At 43.3% G+C, this 17,058-nt stretch overlaps 1 protein-coding gene across 3 annotated transcripts in view; it reads left to right on the plus strand.

The window, feature by feature from the left end:
• Nucleotides 1-17,058, plus strand: part of GK (glycerol kinase) — a 119,223-nt gene that overhangs the window by 15,050 nt on the left and 87,115 nt on the right. For all 3 annotated transcript variants that reach the window (XM_073614830.1, XM_073614832.1, XM_073614831.1), the window contains exon 2: nt 16,552-16,625. In XM_073614830.1, coding sequence (XP_073470931.1) covers nt 16,552-16,625 — 74 coding nt within the window. The remainder of the gene's footprint in view (nt 1-16,551; nt 16,626-17,058) is intronic.

The raw sequence follows: 17,058 nt of genomic DNA on the forward strand, positions 1-17,058 counted from the left end.
TCCCTGTATGAATGAGCCCCTATTCTCAACAGGTTGGTCAGTATGAGCTTTTTATAGTGATGATGGACAATGATTATACAAAATAAATGCAAGGAAAGCGCCATTGCCAGATGGCTTTCCCCCCGAGCCTTCAGAGAACTAAACTCTGCTCATTCTAAGATGCTTTAAGGGAAAGAGATGCATACCTCTGTAAAGGGGATTGAGCTCTGTGTTCAGTAAATATAGATCTGTAGGCATATCCTATATAGTAGAACAGAGAAAAAACCCTAACGGGGCTTTTGAGGTCAAGTATATGTTGCAGTCTAGATCGCAAAGACTTCAACAGATCATTCCTTTATTGACCATCTTGGGCATCACTCCAGTGAGAGCGCTGGCGTGGGTTTTCAGGTGGTCCTCGTCTGACCTCTTTAGATGGGACTGCAGTCTTGCCATTTCTCCCTGGCTTTAACAATGTTCACCACTATTTGCTTTTAATCTTGTCTGCTGCGGTTAAACAATGCATTTCTACATAATATAAGTGACCTTGTTCTACTTATATACACCCCTGAAGAAGGAATAAATATATTTCTGAAACACGTTGGGTGATCCTGGTGTGTTTGGTCTTGGTACCTGTATCGTGACACATTGTACATCATTGACACATCAGGACATTGTAGAATTTAAAGTTACTTTGTGCATATTGTAGATAAATTAATTAATAAATCAGTCGCTTTTATATGCACTTCTGAATAAAACTTATATAGTAATTTTACACTGTTGTTAGTACTATATACTAGAGCTGCACGATTCCTGCTAAAATGAGAGTCACAATTTTTTTTGCTTAGAAGATAGATCACGATTCTCGCGGCGTAACATCATCTTCATAGGCAGCATTCCTACTCCAAACACGGCGAGTTGGGTTGATGCCAAAGAGCTTGATTTTGGTCTCTTCTGAGCTCAACGCTTTCACACAGTTCTCCTCTGAATCATTCAGATGTTCATTAGCAATCATCAGACCGGTCTGTAAATGTACTTTCTTGAGCAGGGGGACATTTGCGGGCGCTGCAGGATTTCAGTCCTTCATGGCATAGTGTGTTACCAATTGTTTTCTTGGTGACTATGGTCCCAGCTGCTTTGAGATAATTGACAAGATTCTCCCGTGTAGTCCTGTGGTGATTTCTCACCGTTTCCATGATCATTGAAACTCCATTCCATGAGATCTTGCATGGAGCCCCAGACCGAGGGAGATTGACAGTTATTTTGTGTTTCTTCCATTTGCAAATAATCCCACAAACTGTTGTCACTAAGGATGAGCTCAGGTGTGTTCGTACAGCCCACGTGCAGAGCTCGCCAGGAAGTCGGCACTGCGCTGCGCTAATCACAGGCAGTGAGACATTGTCCTGATGCGCTGCTGCAGAGATCGGGAAATGTTTCACTGCCTGTCATTAGCGCAGTGCAGTGCCGACTTCCTGGCGGGCTCTGCACGTGGGCTGTACGAACACGCCGGAGCTCATCCTTAGTTGTCACCCTCTCACCAAGCTGCTTGGTGATGGTCTTGTAGCCCAGTGGTCATCAACCCTGTCCTTTAGGGCCCACTAACAGGCCAGATTTTATGTATTACCTTGGGGAGATGCAGACTACAATACTGCAATCACTGAGCAGCAAATGATATCACCTGTGATGTATTTAAGTTATCTTGCAAATCTGGCCTGTAAGGCCCCTTTCACACTGGGGCGGTTTGCAGGCGTTATTGCGCTAAAAATAGCGCCTGCAAACCGACCTAAAACTGCCGCTGCTGTTTCTTCAGTGTGAAAGCCCTCGGGCTTTCACACTGGAGCGGTGCGCCGGCAGGAGAGAAAAAAAACTCCTGTAAACAGCATCTTTGGAGCAGTGAAGGAGCGGTGTATTCACCGCTCCTAAACCGCTCCTGCCCATTGAAATCAATGGGGCAGCGCGGCTATACCGCTGCTATACCGCGGTTGTAGCAGCGTTATGCACGCGGTTTTAACACTTTTTCGGCCGCCAGCGGGGGGTTAAAACCGCACCGCTAGTGGCCGAATACCGCTGCAAAAACGACGGTAAAGCGGCGCTAAAAATAGCGCCGTTTTACCGCCGACGCCCCCACCGCCCCAGTATGAAAGGGGCCTTTAGTGGGCCCTAAGGACAGGGTTGATGACCACTGTTGTAGCCCATTCCAAACTTGTGTAGGTTTGCAATCTTGTCCCTGATATCCTTGGACAGCTCTTTGGTCTTGGCCATGGTGGAGAGATTGGAATCTGATTGCTTCTGTGGACAGGTGTCTTTTTTTTTTTTTTTATACAGGTAAAAAGCTGAAATTAGGAGCACTCCCTGTAGCCTCCCTGGCGGTTTTCCCGAGTGTGGCTCGGGGTTAAAATTCAGTACCATTAGCGGTAACCCCGAGCCACACTCGGGATCGCATTGCAGGATCCTGGGGCAGCGTTACTTACCTTGTCCCCGGGATCCTGCGATGTCCCCCGCAGTGTCCGAGGGCTCCGTCCTCCTCCGAAGCCTCTCCGTGCCAGGCTCCGTTCCCTGCGAGCGGCGCGACGCACGGGGGCGGAGCCTGGCGGCAAATTCAAAAAAAGTCAAAATCATAAAACAGTACTGTAATCTTACAGATTACAGTACTGTATGAAATGATTTCACATCTCTTTTGTCCCCAGTGCTTTGGCCCATGCCCTGCATGCAGTTTTACATGATATACACTGTTCTTTCTGCCTGGAAACTGGAGATTGTCCATAGCAACCAAAAAGTGTCCCTTTACGTCAAAAGTGGCTTTAGACCAGCTAGAAAACAGCGATAGTAAATTAGAACACTTGCAGAATTGAGCGATAGTGAATTGTGGGGAAATTTTATTTTATTACTATTTTTTTAAATTTTTTTTAATTATTTATTTTTATTTATTATATTATAATTTATGTTTTTGTGTTTCAAACTTTATCATACCCGGGATATCTACTAGACTCTGGTTTGGACAGATTTAAGTGTGTTATTGTTAAGATTTACAGACCTACAATATAAAACGCCAAATTTCCATGCAAAATAATTGTACCGCTTTCAGCACCTAAAATCCGAAATAATTATACCGCCAGGGAGGTTAAGAGAATGCTCCTAATCTCAGCTGGTTACCTGTATACAAAAAACACCTGTGAGCCAGAAATCTTGCTGATTTTTTAGGGGCTCAAATACCCATTTCACTTATTAAAATGCAAATCGGTGTATAACTTTTTTGAAATGCATTTTTCTGAATATTTTTGTTTGTTATTCTGTCTCTCACTGTTCACATAAACCTAAAATAACCTAAAATTATATAACCTAAAATTATAGACTGGTATTTTTTTGTCAGTGGGCAAACATACAAAATCAGCAGGGGATCAAATACTTTTTCCCCTCACTGTATTTATTACAAAGGCTGAAATCAAATCCATGTCGGACCAAAGTAGTTCAGGGACCTTTTCTAAAGTCAGAGCGACTTGTAGCGTCAGTTAAGACGGCTATCATAGGGAAACATTGAATTTGACATATCATCAGACTTGGGTGGGGTCTGGTTCCATGTCGCAGCAATGTGAACCGAGCCTTAAGCAGATTTTGTTGAATCTCTAACCTGCTATTTTCTGTTTCGGTGTAAACTTTTTTTTTTTTTTTTTTCCTCCTGGTTTTCTTTGTGCATTGTATGTTTGCACTTTGACCTAGTACGATAAGCAAGCTTGTGTATGTCTTTTCTTATTCTGCAGGTCTCAAGGTTATATATAATTACACCCCCAACGTGGAGTTCCAAATGTCACAATGCAGTGTTGAAACACACTTAAGCTTTTGGCAAGATTACAAATCCAATTTAAACTTGTATCCCGGTGACTGTTTTACGTAATATTTACTTTATCATAGCTTTAGCTGACATTCTTTGGAGAATAGTAGATGGCTGACAAGCGCACCAACCAGCAACCAGCATTTCTTGTTTTTCCTTTTCTTGTACACCCAGCACAATCGCTAGCCTCTAACTAGCAGATGTGGACTGTCTGAACATTCTGATATAAACATGATCAGTCCATGGTCATAGTGACAATTGTGCTATCAGACAGCAGCACACACCCCTAGATAATACATCTTCTGTGTTAGGGTAAGGGCTGGTGGCCAAGTGTCACCTTCTCAGTGATTACTTGCTTTTAGGCTCCATGCACACTGGCTTAAAAATCGATGATTCTGTAGGAGTTTTGTGTTCTGCATGTAGAAGCAACTCAATGTTCTCCTATGTGTCCATGCACATTAGGACGATTACAGGCATATTTTTACGCTAATGTTTAGAGGCAGGAGAAAAAACCCTTATGGTTTGCATGCCCGATTGGAGCTTTCTCTGAGAAAAAAACTCTCCTAAACTCGTCTAAATTTTGTAAAAAAATTCTCTATATAAGCGTGTTCTTTTTTCTGCCAAGGGAACTGGAGTTTTTTTAAGCCTAAACCACCAGACTACTCTTAGGATCCATGCACACTTGGCTTAAAAAAACGTGGTTCTCTTTAGAGTAAAAAACGCTCATGTAGAGCATTTCTTGTACAAAGTTTTGAAGAGTTTTGCGGTTTTTTTTCTGCCAGTGAGCTCCAATCAGAAACACAAATGAGAAGGGTTTTTTTTTTTTTTTTTTCCCTGCCTCTAAACGTTGATCTCAAAATATGCCTCTTAACGTCCTAATGTACATGTCACATACAATAACATTGAGCTGCTTCTACAGGCAGAACACAAAACTCCTGTAGAAGCAACTTTTTTTTTTCGCCACTGTGCATGGAGCCTTAAAGATTGAGGGATAAAATCACTATATAGTTTTAAACAGACTGCCACATTATAAGGAAGCTATTGTGTTTTTTTTTTTAGTACTATTTATTAACTGGTAATTTTGATCATTTGTAGCCTAGAATATCCAGTTTAATTTTTTTCATGCTTTTGTGTATGCAGTGTGTGTTTGCCTATATAAAAAAAAGAAAGCCTAACACTAGCTATACACTTGCTTGTCGCTCCCATTGAATGAAGGTCTTTGAATAAAGCTGGGCAGAGATGGTTAGTTGTTGGATGGAGGAACCCTCTTCTGTCTAGCAGGGACAGCCACACCGTGATCAAAATTTGATCGGTCCCTGCTGAACCAGCCAAATTTTATTCCATCTATGACCAGCTTGAAGGAGGTGTATGTGTCCCTTCTCTGAATCAATAGTTATTTTAAAGGCAGAAGATTTGTTACCTTAGCAGTCTCATTAAGAGCTTTAAAAAAATGCCGCCCCCCCCCCCCCCCCCTGCAAATTTAAGTCATAATGTACTAGTATGTAAAGATGAGCTAAGGCATGTTCGCAACTCCACATGCCTGCGCCTGCCAGGAAGCTGACACTCCACAGCGCTAATCACAGGCAGTGAGACATTTCCGATCTGTGCAGCAAGAACTCATCAATAATGCAACCGTGATGGTTAAGGCCAGCCCTACACAGAGTGAAATTCTTTCCTGCAACCACGGGTTACAGGAAATAAACTTAGTTGATTCCCCCATCAACACAGACCGTGTTGATGCGGGAATCCCTCTTCCCCAGCCATTGTCTTCTCGCGGCAGGGAAAGCCGCCCCCGCCGGGAGAAGACAGTGATTGTTGCTAGCGGCTAAAGCACCCTCTAGCAATAATTGTAGGTAAAACTCAGCAGGCTGATTATCTCCAAGTTGATTGTGATTGATCAATCAACTTTGTACATTCAGCCTGCCCATACAGGGTTCAAATCTCAACCAGTTCAATAGTTCTCCCTGCCGGGAGAAAACATTGATTGTTGCTAGCGGCTAAAGCACCCTCTAGCAATAATTGTAGGTAAAACCCAGCAGGCTGATTCTCCCCAAGTTGATTGTGATTGATCAATCAACTTGGTACATTCAGCCTGCCTATACAGAGTTCAAATCTCAACCAGTTCAATAGGAACTGTGTATAGCCTGTCTAAAATTCATGCCATTTATTGTGTACTATTGTGTTGGTCTCTGTGATTGGTCACTCACTGGGCCAATCACAGCTGATCTGTACTACCATGTGATTAGCTGTGGCCAATCACAGTGGTGAACAGCGAATGAATCAATTTCATTCAGTAAAAAATGGTTGTTCATAACCGTGATATTCATGTGCATTAAAAAAAAAATCCTGATCACCTCCTCAGAGTAGAACAGTGTTATTATTGGGAGAGTATGCAAACCAAAAAATTGTAGAAAAAAGTAATAAAGAATTTTTTTTTAGAAAATTGGAAAAAAATGTGTTAATGTGTGTGATTCTTTATGTATTTATTTATTTTTATTACTATGATTATTTTTTTTTGTTTCTTTATTATCCAAAAAACTCACCATTTTTCTAAATTCATTGGACTGTCTACTTTCCAAAAATGGGTCATCTGTACTGTCTTGGCATTTCAGGTCTCAAATGAGAAAGGCCGTACTAATATCTGATTATCAGATGTATAGTATATTTATATCGTTTCAGATTCATGGTTTGTGGACTCTATAACTTTCCAACAGACTAAATAATAAACACTGATCTGAGTTATTTTCACCAAATAAATGTAGCAGAATACATGCATGTTGGCCTAAATCTATGAACAATTTTTTATTGTAAACTTTTGTAACTGAAACAAAGAAAAACGTAATTTTTTTTCAAAAGTTTTGGTCTTTTTTTTTTTCCGTTTATTTAGCAAAAAATAAAAAGCCCAGCAGTGATTAAATACTAATAAAAGCTCTATTTCTGTAGAAAAAAAATCCTACAAATTTTGTATAGGTACAGTGTTGCATGACCGCTCAATTGCCATTCAGAATATGACAGCGCTGAAAGCTTTTTTTTTTTTTTTTTTTTCCTGTCCCGCAAGCGCACCGCCCCAGTGTGAAAGCACTTGGGCTTTCACACTGGGGAGGCATCACAAGAGGCGCTTTTCAGGCGTTTTACAGGCGCTATTTTTAGAGCTAAAATGCCTGAAAACTGCCTCAGTGTGAAGGGGTCTAACATGGGGACAAGGTGCTTTGGGACAGGGGGAGGCATTCCTAAAAATATGACTACCCATGCCATGAATTTGCCTTACGTATTTACTGAATATGTGGTATTTACCTAAAAATTCGATGTTTTACTTTGATGAATTGATTTTTTTTATTAATTGGCACAAGAGTAATGTTGAACCAGGAATGAACACTTCCAGGTTCAGTTACACTTTAGTAGGGCCACAGCAGCATGAATAGAGAGTTAGTGGCTTGCCAGCTGATAAATACACGCTACAAGAAGTACTGCTCAAGCATAACTTTGACGATAGCAAAAGGGTTGATGCATATACTCAGCCAACTTTTTTTTATTTTATTTATTTTTTTGGTGTGCATGGGGGGTGGGGAGAAGGATTGGAACTCCTGTGGTTGTAATGAATTTTCCTGAATTCTTAGGTGTCTTTATTCTCTGCTCCTATGGCTAATAACCAGTTCAGGGGCTATTTCACTGGTCAGTGTTAGAGCAAACTACAAGAGTTGAAGCAATTTTATGTGGTATTAGACACTCCTAAATATATTGCTTGTTATCTCACTACTATGAATTATCCCTTCTTGGAATATGTCCATAATCTTCTTCTTTGGTTGAGCATTTCAGTGTGAGTTTATCTGCTTATTTTCCTATTAAATGATGTATTTCTCCCGTAGGCTGCTATCTGGGCTCCCAGCCCAACCTGCTTATTTTATTTGGTCTTTTGCGGAGCAAACAGCCAGGTCTTTTAAATGACCCTGAGTCTGCTATAATGGCTCACTAATGGTATCTGTGCAGGTACAATATCCAGTTTGGCAGTTCGCCTAAGAAAACAAAATCTATTTGTGGCCATCCGTTTCTTCCTTGTAATACACCTGATGGGAATTGCCACGTGGAGCAAAAAAATAAACTGATGAAGGCATTAGTAATGCTCCCTTGAAGTAGCTTAAGATTCATTTTGCTTTGTCCTTGCAGCAGTCTTAGTTGCATGACTGTGCCAAGCTTTAATCATTTTTAAGTCCGTGACTCAGATAAAGCATATAGCAAGTGAAGGTAAGGGCTTGAGCTGCATACTCGTTCCAAGTCAAGGACTAAGAAACTGTTAAAGCTAGAGGGACAGCATGACAGCCAAGAAACTGGCATTTTTTTCAAAGGAGAGATCTGCTGTATATTTCTTTCAATACAGGCCTGTCACAAACCTGGGCAATTCAAAATCAACTCAACTCTGTTGGAAACCATGCATAAAGAGAGACTACCTCTAATGAATCAGTATGACAAAATGGTCAGAGGGTCCGGGAATATGGGCAGATATGTGAATCTTCGCTTTGCCTATGAATGTGGATTTAGGCCAGGGGTAGGCAACCTTTGAGAGGTGGAGATCTCCCATGACAACATGGAAGAGAGCGAAGATCACCGGGTTGCCTCAACCCTTTTTTTTTTTTTTTATAACTAGCAAGCCCCCAGAGGTCAGTAGTGGGTAGGGCAGTGTACAGAGGTTAGTAGTAGGTAGCCCAGTGTACAGAGCTTTGTAAGATATATTGCAGTGTATAGATGTCAGTAGGATGTAGAGCAGTGTACAGGGATCTGCAGGGCAGAGAAAAGGGGGGCTGGGCAATGTAAAGGGGGGCACAATACAGGGGGGCTCCGGAGGGCCTGGTACAGGGGGGCTCCGGAGGGCCTGGTACAGGGGGGCTCCGGAGGGCCTGGTACAGGGGGGCTCAGGAGGGCCTGGTACAGGGGGGCTCTGGAGGGCCTGGTACAGGGGAGGTTTCGGTTGTTAACCACTTGCCTACCTGTCACTTACACCCCCTTCCTGCCCAGGCCATTTTTCAGCTATTAGCGCTGTCGCACTTTGAATGACAATTGCACAGTCATGTAACACTGTACCCAAACAAACTTTTTTATCATTTTCTTCACGCAAATAGAGCTTTCTTTTGGTGGTATTTAATCACTGCTGTTTTTTTTTTTTATTTTTTACAAAAAAAAAGACCAAAAAATTTTGAAGAAAAAATGTTTTCTATTTTTTTTTCTGTCAGTAAATTTTGTAACTAAGTAATTTTTCACCTTCACTGATGTGTGCTGATGAGGCGGCACTGATGGGGCAGCACTTATGGGCACTGATTAAGTGGCACTGATGAGGCACTGATAGGTGGCACTGATGGGCACTGATAGGTGGCACTGATGGGCACTGATAGGTGACACTGATGGGCACTGTTAGGTGACACTAATAGGTGGCACTGGGCACTGATAGGCGACACTGGTGGGCACGGATAGGCGGTACTGATGGGCACTGATGGGCAACACTGATGGACATTACTGATGGGCATTGATGGGGCAGCACTGATAGGAGGCACTGATTGCCAGCAATGACTGGCATTGCTAATGGGCACTGATTGGTGGCACTTGTGGGCAGTGGTGGTCACTGCTGCCACTGGTGGGCACTGATAGCTGGCATTGGTGGGCAATGGTGGGCACTGATTTGTGACACTATATTGCAATATTGTAATCAGGGTACTGATGATCAGTTCCCTGATTACATTCCTAGATGTCCCCCTGCGTGGAGATGCCGCTGATCGGCTCTCCTCACCACACACTCTGTCAGTGTGAGGTGAGGAGAGCCGATTACCGGCTCTTCCTTGTTTACATGTGAATAGCAATGATTGGACACAGCCGATCACATGGTTAAAGAGCCTCGGCTCTTTACAGAGATCGGGGTCGCGCCATGTCCCAGCAACGCGGCCGCGATCGCTGCGCGCCCGAGCGGCCCTTCTAGGACACCGTCACATGACATAGTCCCAGAACGAGAGCCACACCACCCCGCCATCATTTGACGGTGGGCGGGCGGCAAGCAGTAAAGGATGCGGAGGTCGGCGTCTTGGCCCATTGCTTAGCAACCAGCTCAATGCAGTAAATTACCACATTAATTACCACTAAATCGCACAAATACTGCTTGCGGTATTTAACGCAAAATTCGTAAAAAATTGAACAATTGTTACCGCAGGCGGTATTTTACCGTATTGCATGAGCCATTGTTTAACTCTTATGCCCCGTACACACGGTCGGATTTTCCGATGGACAATGTCCGATCGGAGCGTGTTGTCGGAAATTTCCGACCGTGTGTGGGCGCCATTGGACATTTTCCATCGGATTTTCCGACACACAAAGTTGGACAGCAGGAGATAAAATTTTCCGACAACAAAATCTGATCGCGTCAATTCCGACCGTGTGTGGCCTGTTCCGACGCACAAAGTGCCACGCATGCTCCGAAGAAATTCCAACACGGGACAGGTAAACTTAGCGTTCGCAATGGATACAGCACTTTCGTCACGCTGCAATGTTCAAAATGGTTTAATACAGCGCACTCTCTTCTTCTTTATAATGTGACAAGAATTAAGTAGTTTTGCTGCTCATATTCACACACAATTCTCACAAACTTCTTTCGTTACTATTTATCGGGATTCCCTCAATATATTTAGATTTCTCACATCTGACAACATATTTTTGTATATAATTTTTTTTTTTTTTTTTTTTGCCTTTAATGTAGAATCTTTTTTTGTGTTTCTCTTTTTTTTTTTTTTTGGTGATTTTGATTTGTACTCCCGAAAATGTTTGTGTGTTTTTTGTGACAAGTTCCCACAACACCATTGATATGTTGTTCTATTTAATCTGTAGGAGATTGTTTGGTGTTGTTGTCCCTTGTTAATTTCACATTTTATGTTAGAAATGTACCTGAATCGTCACCAACAAACTGTCCTTTTTGGATGAAAACACACACAGGAGAGTAGAATTTACCTAAAAAAATTTTATTAAGGGGTCACAACTATAAAAAAACAAAGAGGGAGGCAACGCTGGAGAAACTGCAGAAGTGGGCGAAGCCTTGGACCCCCAGGGCAGACATCAACTATTTAAAAGCAAAATTGGTGGCCTGAGGAGTCCTTATCTAAGGGAGGGCAGTCTGGTCCAGAAGTCCCAGAGATCCGGAAAGCAGCAGATGACATCTGTGTCCCCAGGCTGTGGTCATACGAGAGACTGCATCTTCTGTCAGACCAGACTGAACCCAGGGTCATCACTCTTTGGTCTTCCTTCCACGCTTCCTTACAGGCTTTGGCTGTGGTGGTGGAGTTGTGGCAGCAGGAGGAGGAGGAGGAGGAGGAGGAGGATCGTCCATCTCAATGACATCCGTCTTGGGTGTCAGTTCCCCACTCTCCCCCTTACGTAGGACTTTATAAATCAGGTCCTCAGAGATCCTGCGTTGGCCCTCCTGCATGCCCTGCAATTTGGTGGCAGCCATGCAGGCAAAGGCCTCTTCAGGACTGGGGAAGGCTCTGAGGGACGCCGAAGCCTCCTGGATCAGCCTGTATGCTGAATCCTGCACAGGACTGGGAGTCATCTTCCTGGCTCGTTTATGTGGCAGGCGGAGGGGAGGAACCTGAGACTCAGTCAGGCTGCGACTTGTCCCAGGCTTCTCTTGGCTGACACTTAGCCCCGCCTCCTCCTGGCTGCCACTAATCCCCGCCTCCTCCTGGCTGCCACTAATCCCCGCCTCCTCCTGGCTGCCACATTCCACAACCCCCTCCTGGCTGAGGTCTTCCTGTGTATGAAAAAGGGACATAGTTTTAGTATTGTTTTCATCAATCACACACAATTTTCACCTGCTGACTGCTGCAAATTGAATGTTAAAGCGGGGTTCCACCCAAATTTTGAACATTATCTCTATGCATTCTCTTCCTTGCCTAGATGCTGACATGTTGTGTAAAAAAAATTTAAATCGCCGTAATTACCTTTTTTTTTTCTAATCTTCTTAGCACTTCCTGGTTTTCCTCCCATGGGAGTGGGCGTGTTTCTAGCCTTTCCCAGACCTCCCACAGTCCCCTGGGAGCTAGTCTCAGGCTTCCCAGCATGCATTGTGCAACAGCGTCATCACAACATCTCTGCTCCCAGCATTCACCGCATCCAGGAAATACATGCTTGTGGGCTTCAAATGCCCACAATGAAGATGGAAACCGCCTTCAGTGAATTTTATAAGTTATTCTTTACAACGAAATCGGACAAAGGCGGACTTATTACACAGAACATGTGAGTAGATAATCATGAGAAGAAAAGTTTGTGAATGAACTCCAAAAAAAAAAAAAACGATAGATAGGTGGACCCCCGCTTTAACAAATATAACAGACTATCCTTCTGAGCCCAGCATTTTTCATTCTTGTCCCAATTTTGGGTGCCCACTACTGTCTATTGATATGTAAAACACTTTTTTTAATCAGCAATTAGTGATCAATAATAACATCTAGTAAACATAATTTATTTATTGCCCAGAAATCTGTAGAAGAATGCTATACCTGACTCCAGCTGGGCTCCTCCACTTCTTCCTGGCTGGAAGGCCCAGGTTGGACATCGGAAGCCTCAGCTGGGATGGAAGGAAGCGTGGAAGGAAGAGTGGAGAGGGATTCCCTGACTTCAGTGTGGTCTGACAGAAATCGCAGTCTCTCGTAGTACCACAGCTTGGGGACATAAACGTCATCTGCTCCAGCTCCGGATCTCTGGGAATCTGTGACCTTCTTGCGCTCCCTAAGATAAGTGCTCCTTAGGCCACCAATTTTAGCTTTTAAATAAGGGATGGTTGCTGTGGGGACCACCGGCTTCACCAACTCCAGCAGTTTCTCCAGCGCTGCCTGCCTCTTCTGTTTGTGGTTATAGTGGGGGTGTCTCACTTGCCACAGACAGGGCAGCTCCCTGTACTTGTCAATAAACAGGGGCAAGAAATTGTGGTCGTTGAACCCATCCATTTTCTCTGCAAGACACAACACAAGACAAACCCTAATGTCAGGCCAAACTCCCCTAATCTTGTTACAATATAGGCTTCCATTTCGAAGCGGTATAGGCCCAAGTTTAGATCCTACCTTCGTTAGCACGATCGGCGTCTCCGATGCTCCTTCCTCCGCTCACAGATCGTACGTAAGACGCGCGCGTTACGATTTATACACACTGTGCATGCGTATAACTCCGCCCGCCCCTGACGTTCTTTCTAGTCTATTCCCCGCCCCTTTTCGTTCGGCGCAGTGGGGGAAGAGCACATGGCGGATAGACAGCAGGATCGTGCTAATTGTAGCAACGAGGAGGAGGAAAGGCCGGAGCCTGAAACGTCCCGATCCAGAAGGAGATTAAAGGACTCAAATATGTCCTTTGGGGAGATGTTGGAGATGGTGGACATCCTGAAGAAGGCCGACTATGATGGAAAGTATGGGCCTTACCCCAACCTCAATGTCCGAAAGGCCAAGATCATGGCGAAAGTGGTCAGGAGTCTGCACCGGAAATTCAGGGTATGACGATCGAAAGATCAGCTCAGGAAGCGGTGGTCGGACCTGAAATTACGAGAACATGAGCAGTACAGAAAGATCCAGAGAGTGCTGCAAAAAAGTAAGTATTTGTGCTGTGTTCCTATTCTTTATGGGTTTATTACGTTCGTGCTGCTCCATGTGCTTTTAGGAACTGTTGTACAGTTTAAAATGGCAACTTTCATGTTCATGGGCACATTATTCGTTCGGATCACACATTTTTATTTCGGACTCTAAAATACCATTGTTTAGGCCATATGCATTTGGCCACCATTTTGACGCCCTATACTTGGCTTCAAAGAATTGGGTTGTGTAGATGGCTTTGTTACTAGAATGAAATGCAAACTAGATTGTGTGTAAGGAGAGGACACTGAGCAGCTGTTTTCACATCTGGACGCTGGAGCACTAGTGTGGGACCCCAGAACACCATTTTTATTAGGGGGGCCACACAGGTGCTCCAGTGTATACTATAGGGGGGTCTCCATCTGTGAAGCTTGTACCAAACAGGTAAAGTATTGCAGGTTGAGAAAGGACACTAAAAAAGCTACATCTTGGAACTCGGCTAAAATAGATCATTGTACCCCACTTCCAAGCAATGTTTCCTATTTATAGTTCTGCCATCAAATATCTGTGTGCTAATTATACCATTTTTGTTTTACATAGGGGAGAAAAGACTCGGAGGACACCCCTCATCCGAGGAGACCAGAGCCCCCCCCCCTCTGGAAGAAGGGGAAATCCCCCCAACACAAGATGAGCAGGAGGAAGAAGACGTGGTGGAACTAGTCACCACAACAGGTAAGTGTCTGCGACCACATGCTCAGATAAGAGATGGATGGCGGCATTTTTTTTAGACCTAATTTATTTTGGGGTTCCTCTCTTTTTAGGTGATCGTGAGGTTGTGGATGAAGATCCTTTCACATCCGAAAGTGCCCAGATCCTGATCGGGGAGATCATGGGGTGTAATTTACAATTGGAAAACATCAAGCAAAACATCAATGATGTTATTCCAAAATATAAAAACATCATTGATGTTTTGGGGCGAGTTTAAAGCCCCTCCAAATCACTTTCTTCTTTTGTGTGCTACAATGTGCGAAATGTTTTTGTGATTTTTCCCAAAGCCAAATTTGGAGGATGCACACAGTGTGTCAACATGTGCTATCTGCCATCACGGGAGATCAATGAACGCGTTTTGGGGGTGCAACCCCTTCCTCAATTATAAAGTAGAGTTGAGGAAGGGCTTTCTCCCCAAAAACACGTCCCTTCATCCCCCCTGATGGCAGATAGCACATGTTGACATTGTGAAATTTGTGTGCATCTTCCAAATTTGGCTTTTCCTGGGGTGATTTCCCCCCATTTGAACGCAATATCAAACACAGTTCCTAAATACTCATGTCTGATATTGCCTTCCAGTTCTACCAAATGTGAACTTTGTAAGATCAAGATTTGTGTCTTTCTTGTGGGTTTTATACAGGCCTGTTTTCTATAAAATGCACATTTTGATTTTGGATAATGACACCACAAAAATTGTTATACAACAAACATGTTGGTTTGTCAGAAAAACCTTTGGTAAATGCACATGTGATTGTGCAGGTATTAAAAAGATTGTTCATCAAGAATGTGTGGATTATTGTCTCAACGCTACAACACTTTTGGGGTGATGTAACTGTTGTTTTATGAGAAAATGGGGGTAATTTCCTAAGGGCAAATCCTCTTTGCACTACAAGTGCAGTTTCAGTGCAGTTGCAAGTGCACTGGTAGTGCAAAGTGTCTTTGCATTTAGTAAATAACAGCCAACAGTGCTTTGTATAAGGTTACACAATCACGACATTTTCTGGACTCCACACATTTCTGTCAGGGTCAGCTCAAACAAACACAAGCAGTAAATGTCCACAAAGAAGAGCCTGGGGGGAGATGCCTGTCGAGAACTTGAGGTCCTGCAGACTTCTCCCTGTGGCCAAATACCGCAGGGTAGCGACCAACCTCCGCTCCGGAGTGATGGCTTGCCTCATGCAGGTATCCTGCCTGCTGATATAGGGGGTCAGTGAAGCCAACAAACGGTGAAATACGGGGTCCGTCATCCAGGGAAAGTTCCTGAAATCATCAGGATTATTCTCACGGATCTCACAGAGCAAAGGCATATGACAGAACTGGTCACGCTGAAGCAACCAATTCTTGGTCCATGAACTCCTCTCCACCCTGTTCATGGACTGGACTTGTGTCAAGGTCAGGACCCCAACACCAAGCCCCCGCACAGCACGAACTGTACGAGGAGTACGCATATGAAACATGGCTAGAAAACGGTCGGCTGCTCAGAACGAAGTAACAGAACGCACTGAAGAACAGCAAGGCCTGTGAAGAGCGACCTGAAAAACAGTAACGAACGAACAAGAATACAATGACTAAGTCACGCGGAACTTGCTTGCACGCACTGAAGAGCAGATACAAACCCACAAGCACAAACTGAATGGCAGAAAACGATCCGAAAGCCACGAGTCTGAAAAAGCGCGAATCGTCTCTCACCAAACTTTTACTAACACGAGATTAGCAAAAGGAGCCCAAAGGGTGCCACGCTTGGTTCTGAACCGGCCTTTTCTAGTCTCGTCGTACGTGGTGTACGTCACCGCGTGGTTGTCGATCGGTAATTCTGACAACTTTGTGCGACCATGTGTAGGCAAAACAAGTTTGAGCCAACATCCGTCGGAAAAAATCCTAGGATTTTGTTGTCGGAATGTCCGAACAAAGTTTGACCGTGTGTACGCCCTATAAGTGAATTGACCCCTTCATTTTAAGCTAAAAAACGATTTTGGCTAGAGTTGGGCTCTAAAGTATAACCTTTTTCTTAAAGAGTGGAGAGATGTTAACACCCCATGTCAGGTTTGTATTGCTCTGTGTCCCTGTTAGGGAAATGTATTGTCTCTGTCCTGATGATCATAATTGCAAAAAGTGAGAGGAAACTGGAAATGTGTTTGCTGAGCAGGAATAGAGGTGATGCCTTGCCTCCTGTTCTGGCGACCACTAACGTGTGTTCCCTCATTTTGGGGAGGTTTCCCCTCACCGTCTGTTGTATAAAATAAAGTGAAATCACCCCAATGATACACAGAGGAATACAATGTTTATTTTAGAATCTGAGACTGAGAAATCACAATTAATTTTTACCCTGTGAACTTTTATATCCTTCATTACATCTTGTGGTACTGAAAAAGAATATATTTTATTATACAGGTCTTTAATGCCAAAACAGCTGAGTTGCTTAGTCACCATCAAGTGGAAATTCAACAGAAGTTTCCAAAAGAAGGGTGAGTCAATGTCACATGTTGCTCATTCGTGCCGTATTTTATCGTTGGCTGTTAATCTTCATGCATTCTGTGTTCTGGCTTACTGAGGAATATAGGCACCTACTTTATCCTTTTTATTACACTTTGATTAGCACTTTTTTCAGTAGTGCTTTAAAAATGAACAATACACAGTTGTCTTTTTTTTCCACACCTAACCTCCTAAAACAGGAGAAGATTACGTAAGCATCTCAAGGATTCATTTTATGACCTCCTTTCTTCTTCCTTTTTTTTTTTTTTTTTTTTTTTAAGATTCAGTTGATTACTATCTGTTATTATCAGACTTCTTGGTTACAGTTAAAGTGCAAATGATGTGTTACTATAAAGCAGTCAAGTTGCATATGCAATACATTATTTTTTTTTTTTTTTTTTAGGCACCATGCACACAGGACGCTCA

Source organism: Aquarana catesbeiana, linkage group LG02, assembly GCF_042186555.1.
Source record: "Aquarana catesbeiana isolate 2022-GZ linkage group LG02, ASM4218655v1, whole genome shotgun sequence".
NCBI lineage: Eukaryota > Metazoa > Chordata > Amphibia > Anura > Ranidae > Aquarana > Aquarana catesbeiana.